The 7,366-nt window shown below is 42.1% G+C and overlaps 2 protein-coding genes across 2 annotated transcripts; both read left to right on the forward strand.

Annotated features, from left to right (window-relative positions):
• The first annotated feature begins 506 nt into the window (after positions 1 to 506).
• On the forward strand, positions 507 to 1,993 carry LOC143138232 (uncharacterized). Its single transcript, XM_076298734.1, has 6 exons — positions 507 to 708; positions 849 to 1,104; positions 1,237 to 1,411; positions 1,510 to 1,586; positions 1,679 to 1,859; positions 1,944 to 1,993. Exons 2-6 carry the CDS (start codon positions 853 to 855, stop codon positions 1,991 to 1,993), a joined length of 735 nt encoding a protein of 244 aa, XP_076154849.1. The 5' UTR covers positions 507 to 708; positions 849 to 852.
• A 209-nt stretch (positions 1,994 to 2,202) lies between these two features.
• LOC143138242 (uncharacterized) lies at positions 2,203 to 3,387 on the forward strand. The gene is made up of 4 exons (XM_076298744.1): positions 2,203 to 2,446; positions 2,630 to 2,801; positions 2,892 to 3,040; positions 3,206 to 3,387. The coding sequence occupies exons 1-4, from the start codon at positions 2,260 to 2,262 to the stop codon at positions 3,385 to 3,387; spliced, it is 690 nt and encodes a 229-aa protein (XP_076154859.1). The 5' UTR covers positions 2,203 to 2,259.
• Positions 3,388 to 7,366: the final 3,979 nt, after the last annotated feature.

Consider the following 7,366-nt stretch of genomic DNA (forward strand, 5'->3'; position numbering starts at 1 on the left):
GATAATACAGAGATGGTTACTACGGTGATGCTAGGATAGACATGGTGGTTGCATAGCTTAATAAAAGTTGATAGTTTAAAAGTAGACTGTTTAAAAGCTGAATGTAGATAGTTTAAAAGTTGTTGATAGACAGTAGATAGTTTAAAAGTTGTTGATAGACAGCTAGTTTAATAGATAGTGTAATGATAGTTTAAAAGTAGACCGTTTAAAAGTTGAAGGTAAATAGTTTAAAAGTTGTTGACAGACTGGAAGTTGAATGAATGTTGATATTCAAATAGTTTAATGGCTGTGTATAGGTAGATATTTGACGATAACTGAAAGTTGGAATGGCTCTAATGTTTGCTAGCAGTTATGCTAAGATTTTTAACTATGCTAACCATACTACTTAGCTAATGTTTTATAGCAGTGCTAGCAATGCTAACCTGCTAACCATTTTACTTAGCTAACGTTTTCTAGCAGTTTAATGAATGTTGATATTCAAATAGTTTAATGGCTGTGTATAGGTAGATATTTGACGATAACTAAAAGTTGGAACACCTCTAATGTTTGCTAGCAGTTATGCTAAGACTTTCATCCTACAGGCTTGCACTTCACAGTTTCCGGCAACAAGAGAAATTGGTTGTCAAACAGATCACCCAGAGATTCTGAAACGTATTGTTGGTACACAGCTCTCTCTGCGGACTCTTCAGCCTCACTTCAGAAGTGAAGGTACAAAGTATGATCTCTCACAAATGTTTCTGATAAGGTTAATCCTCTAGCTGTTACCTCAGTAACTTATTGTCATTTGTTTGTACCCAATTATGTACCATCACTTGTTGCGTTTTATTTCTTTATTTATTCATTTACAGAGATATGCCATCTACTCCAATCCATGAAGTGAGTAAATATATAGTTTACGAGACCTGCATCATGGAGCTGTTCAAGGTGTGCACCATTCAAACGAGACTGCTCGGGACATTCATCTCCGTGGTGCAGCAGTGCCCCCATTGTGAGTACCGCCGAACCTGGGACAGCCAACCCCTACTCAACAACACACCAGCTGGCAATGTTCAGCTCTCTGTGGCAGTCTATGTGAGTGGAGCCTCATTCTTTAAAATTCAAAGGGTAAGTGAATTTGGTCATAGTTGTTGAATAAAGCATGAAATGATAAATAATACAGAGGTAGTGCCAGCTTTAGGTGCAATTACATGAATGTTTTCAACAACCCTTTTCTTTCCAATCTCTGTTTACTATTAGGTCTTTAGGGCTATGCACCTACAAGTGTTCCTTTACGACACCTTTCGTCGGCATGCGCGCACCTATATTGAACCTGCCATTCTCACCAAATGGAAGGCCTCTCAGGATGACATGCTGCTCCGCCTTAGTAGGGAAAATGGCATAATTGGTGGCGACATGAGGGCTGACTCTCCAGGTATTTGAATATGTGAAGTACAACAATTACTATGTAATGACGTGCCTTAGGTTACTTTTTACTATATAAACTATATTACTATGTAAATGTTTTCAAAGGCCACTCCGCGAAATTTGGTAGCTACACCGTGATGGACCTGAAAACCAACACCGTGATTGATGTTCAGTTGGTCCAGGTGAGTGGGAATTAATTATACTGTAAGAAGCTTTTATTTGCCCATGTGGCACCTGCTACGTATAGACACATGCATCTGATTTGTTTTCATAGAGCAACGAGGTAGGCGGTAGCTACCACATGGAGAAGGAGGGCCTGAAGAGAAGCCTTGCATTGTTGAACGGGCGCAAGGTGACCCTTGACTGTATAGTGACAGACCGACACCAGCAGATACAAAAGTTCCTGAGGGAAGCTGGCATCAACCAGTACTATGACGTCTGGCACATGGAAAAAGGTGTTTTATTATTATTATTATTATTATTATTTGTGATTAACATATATGAATGTGTTGGTCCCTCCATCCTCCCTGTATTCTCAGCTCATCTCTTATCTCTGGCCAAGAACCAAGTCATTTTAAACATGCAATAGTCCACCCCCTCCTAAAAAAGACAAAACTTGAAAACACTGGCCTGAATAATTGCGAAATAGCATTTTCTTTCTAGAATTATAGAAAAAGCTGCCTTTCAACTACTTCAATCTTTCTATCTGACAATTAGATATTAGACCTGCGGCATGTTATAGTTATGATCTGAAAGTTGAGGATCAAAAGTGAAAATGTTTTTTGAATTCCTGGACTTTCAAAACAGCTGGAGAAGATCAGCAAAATAAAAGACTGCCAGAAGCTGAAGAAGTGGATGCGGGCCATAAGAAATCACATTTACTGGACTGCGGCAACATCTGCGTCAGGACCAGAGAGGGTGGCAAAATGGACCTCCATCCTCAACCATGTCCGGGACGTCCACACCCACGAGGACTCCAATTTCCCAGCCTGTCTGCATCCAGTTCGCAAAACCCGCGACAAGAACAAATGGCTGACAACAGGTATCTTTTGTTATGTATAGGAAATCACTTCAAACACATTGTACAAGTCCTTTATAGTTGACAATCAGAACTAGTGTATTGGAAGTCAGTCATATGGATTCAACTAATTTGGTTATATTGGCCCATTGCAACTGTTGGCATATCATGGTTTTGTGATAGAACAATGTTTTTTGTCTGTTGTAGGAACTCCAGCGTTCTACCAGTTGGAGAAGGTGCTGAGTGCCAAAAGAGTCCTCAAGGACATTGCTAAGCTTAGCCCCCACCACCGGACCTCATCATTAGAGTCATTTCACAGTGTGATCTTGCAATTTGCTCCAAAAAATGTGGTGTTTCCTTTCCTTGGGATGCTTTGCAGGTAACGGGAACTTCGATTTCACAGATGGTAATGATACATATTATGTGCATGCCATTATTTTCATGTTTGGTTTTCTCTTTACTGCGCAAGACTCTACCTGGCTGCTCTGCATTACAATGAGAATGCTGCACGAGACCAGGCAACCTCATCCTCTGGGGACCCTCTGTACAGGATGCATTTCCCAAAGTACAGGAAGGGAGAGTGCAGGGTGAAACCCATCAAAACTGAGACAACATTCCGTAAGTTACATAATCTTTTATTTATCAACAATAAAAGATCTGTTCATTATGTATGCTATTGCACTATAGTGGCTTTACAATGAACAAAACAATAAATAAATGTACAATGAAATACTTTACAAACTATGTACATAGTTACAGAAGTGTTTGTGAAATATTGCACAGGGTATGTGGAACACTTGATGGGCTTCATCATGGGCGAGGTCTTTATGGACCCAGAAGCATACAGGGAGGAACTCCTGAAAATAAGCATTCCTCCGGACCTGTCCTCAGAGTTTGAGCACCCAGAGAAGGAGGAGGTGATCGCCAACTATGTTTCTCGCTTCAATCCAGGGGAGGCAGTTTGAAGCCCACGTATTGTCCTTGGCTGTCAGGAAACTCCCGACGAACACGCAGGACCACACATGACGGATTGACGACCCTTATTCTGCGTCCAAGGAAACCCCAACACCAACTGACAAAGCTCCTGTAGGCAAGATACCTGTAACGACTAAAAAAAACATTGCATTAGTTAGCAGGTTACATAATCTGTCAGTTCTGTCAAAAATGCAAAGTGCAATTGTCATATTTCAAGGAAATATTATGTTTTATTTCTGTTTTCTGTAATAAATATATTTTGTAATGTCTTATGTGTGTATGTTTGATACCTGCTGAATTTGCAGACAATAGCCATACATAAAAAGAAAGACAACAACAATTGGGGCATGTGTTGGTGTGTAAGGCCATTAGTGACCTATGAACATAGACTAACATCTGCTTTTGCTGATAAAAACGGTAGCCTATCACTTCTCATGAACACTTGGAAAAACGAATAAGTAGCCTAATAAACTAGATGTACCACAGAGCGGTACAAAATATGACCGCCGCCCAGTCCTGCACATTTTTTCCACAAAAAGAAATCACGCTGAAAGGCCTATATGATTCTAACTGTCTCACTAAATTGCATTATCCACACTCAATTCTCACTGGTATCTGCTAGACAACAAGTACCAAAACATGATTAGTTCATAGATTTCACATGTAAAATTAATTTTATACAACCCCACCTCCATCTTGCCTGTTCATAATTCTGAGAAATTCTTGATTGTTTGTGTTATGTTTATGTTATGTGTGTGGGTGGGTGTGTGTGTGTGTGTGTGCGTGCTTGTGTGTGTGCCTGCGTATGTGCCTGTGCATGCAAGCGTACATATGTCTACTGTGTGAGTATGTGTCATACGTATGATTACTGTAAATGTATGTGTGTGTGCAGGGGCGCAGCTACAGATTTTTGAGGGGTATGCAACAACAATATTGGCGCCCCCCCCCCCCCCCCCCCAAAAAAAAAAAACAAAAACACAAACAACTAAAGCAAAACAAAGGGCCAATAATTTACACTATTAATGTGCATTAGTGTCTATTGAATATGTTTTTAAAGAAATGCTGCCAATGTTTAACTTGATGTTATACTTGATAAGTATTGATAAATGGTGCATTGTCACTTTAAGAGAGTCTAAACGGTTCTCATAACGTCCTTTTGCCAGCTATTGCTCACAGTGCATAAGGCTGATAGGCACTGTAGCCTTGTTTGTTTGCACCACATTGACAACACAATATTAAGTTATTACAAGGAGCCTTAATTGGGAAACATGTAATGAGTTGCTGCGAGCATGACATTTCTGTTTGCAATTGGCCATTAAAAGTGCAGTATGAGCATGGTAGCCACCTAGTTATCTGAATGGAATAGGCTATGTTTCAATCGGCATTGCTTAACAAACGCTAGTTAGTCTGTTAACATTCATATTTGCAAGCCTCCAAGTACAGACGTCATCACTTTAAATCCTACCTGTTGCCTTTCACCGTCCACTTATTTGCCTGCTGTTGCATCCCTTGACATGCCATCTCCTTTTCACTCTTTCTTGCTGTATCCATCTTTTTCCATAGACGGCAACTCACTACTCGTAGGCCTATCTGCTCGCCCAGCGCTCACCGCGCCCCCACTCCCTCTTATATGTCAAAATTCTATGATGGAATCTTATGAGATAGGGTGCCTACTCTAGCCTGTTAGTCCTCTAAAATGTTATAGAACATTGATAAAATGTTGAAATGATTTAGAAACGGACAGCAGTAGCTACATATAGAAAATACCAAATATATATATATATATATTTTTTACCATCACTTTGGCGCCCCCATGGAGCTGCGCCCCTATGCGCCGCATATAGCGCATACCCACTTTTTGCGCCACTGTGTGTGTGTGTGTGTGTGTGTGTATCTGTTTGTGCACATGTGTGCACATGAAATGGGTTAACATGACCCCTGGAGGCAAACATACGGAAAAAAATGGTCATCCTACAGGGTTCGTACGGGTGCTTGAAATCCTTAAAAATGCTTGAATTTTAATGTTGCGTTTTTAAGGTTTGAAAAGTGCTTGCATTTCGGATAAAGTGCTTGAAAATGCTTAAAATTGTAAGTGTATTTCTTTTGCCACAGATAGCTATCTGACGGAATAGCTATTTTAGCCTATAGATGCAGAAAGTCGGAGAGTTTAAAATTAAAACTTCTCCGCCATGGTCCTCGCTTGTGCCTCTGCGTGTGTGACTGATCTGCCCAGTCTATGGATCTGCCAGTCTGTTTTCATGCGTGACAACGCCCCCTGCACACAGTCGGAGATGACCATCAACATGAAGTGAGGTTGCCGTTTTAATGAGCGTTGGTTAGAAAATAGCTAGTTCGGACTGTTGAACAGAAATCATGTAGGGTCATACAGATGCATTGCTAGCTAGGTCGCCATTAAAGCTAACATATTATTGAATAGGCTACTTATCTCCAATCATTGGAAAACAAGGAGAAAGTTAGGTTGAAGAGGGAGACGAAACTTTATGGTATGTGAATGCAAAACCGCACCAGTCATGTCTATGGCCGTAGGCCTATCTACCATAGAGGTCATCTTTCTTTCTTCAAATTTCGTTTTATTTATTAACTAAAAATAGCCGACAAGACAATTATCCTTGCATCAACGCACCGTCACGCACGCAACACGTAGTTGTAGATACCTCTGACATGTCAAAACGAAAGTAGTTGACTCTGCCATCGCGGAGCTATGTCCTAACTAACGAACGCAACACAATGTCTCACGCAGCTCAAATAAACTTCAATACCCACAAATCCATTGTCCAAAATAAAAAATCGTCAGACCTGAACAAAGGCTGACTTCAAGCCCTGCTCAAGTCGAGAACTACCGCCCTGTCTCACTCCTGCCTTTCTTATCCAAAGGCATTGAACGAGCAGTCTCCAAACAGGTCTCTGACTTCCTTTCACAGAACAACCTTCTGGATCCAAATCAGTCTGGGTTCAAAAGCGGCCACTCTACCGAAACGGCTCTGCTGTCTGTAACAGAAGCCTTAAAAGAAGCCAGGGCGACCGCTCGGTCATCAGTACTCATTCTGCTCGACTTATCGGCTGCCTTTGACACGGTTAATCACCGCATCCTTCTCTCTATACTCGCTAACATGGGAATCTCCGGTTCTGCTCTCTCCTGGTTTGAATCCTACCTCACAGGACGCTCATTTAACGTATCATGGCTTGGTCAGCTATCTGCACCTCACCATCTCACCACAGGGGTCCCCCAGGGCTCAGTACTGGGCCCCCTTCTCTTTGCTATCTACACCACCTCCTTGGGACAGATTATCCGTTCGCATGGCTTCTCATACCACTGCTATGCAGACGACACACAGCTCTATCTGTCCTTTCCACCTGATGACCCCTTGGTTTCAGCACGGATCTCGGATTGCCTCTCAGACATAGCTACATGGATGAAGGCACACCACCTCCAGCTGAACCTCTCAAAGACTGAACTGCTGGTCCTCCCAGCTAAACCTACCATACACCACGACATCAACATCAAATTTGACTCTCTGTCTGTTTCACCTACCAGGACTGCAAGAAATCTAGGAGTTGTTCTCGACAACCAACTAAACTTCTCAGATCATGTTGCCTCAGTCGCCCGGTCATGCCGTTTCGCACTCTACAATATACGGAAAATCAGGACTTACTAAAATCAAGATGCCACCCAACTTCTGGTTCAGGCAATAGTCATCTCACGACTCGACTACTGCAACGCCCTCCTGACAGGTCTCCCAGCCTGCGCAGTAAAACCACTTCAGATGATCCAGAACGCGGCGGCGCGCCTGGTCTACAACCAACCCAAGAGGGCACATGTTACCCCGCTACTCATCCAGCTACATTGGCTACCTATGGCGGCCCGCATCAAATTCAAGGCTCTAACGCTTGCCTACAAAGTAGTCTCCGGTTCTGCTCCCACCTACTTGAATGCCTTCATACAGACAT

Source organism: Alosa pseudoharengus, unplaced genomic scaffold (genome assembly GCF_046254945.1).
Source record: "Alosa pseudoharengus isolate Yale_2024_CS ecotype anadromous, Long Island Sound unplaced genomic scaffold, YU_APseudo_1.1 YU_APseudo_1.1_scf_10, whole genome shotgun sequence".
NCBI classification, from domain to species: domain Eukaryota; kingdom Metazoa; phylum Chordata; class Actinopteri; order Clupeiformes; family Clupeidae; genus Alosa; species Alosa pseudoharengus.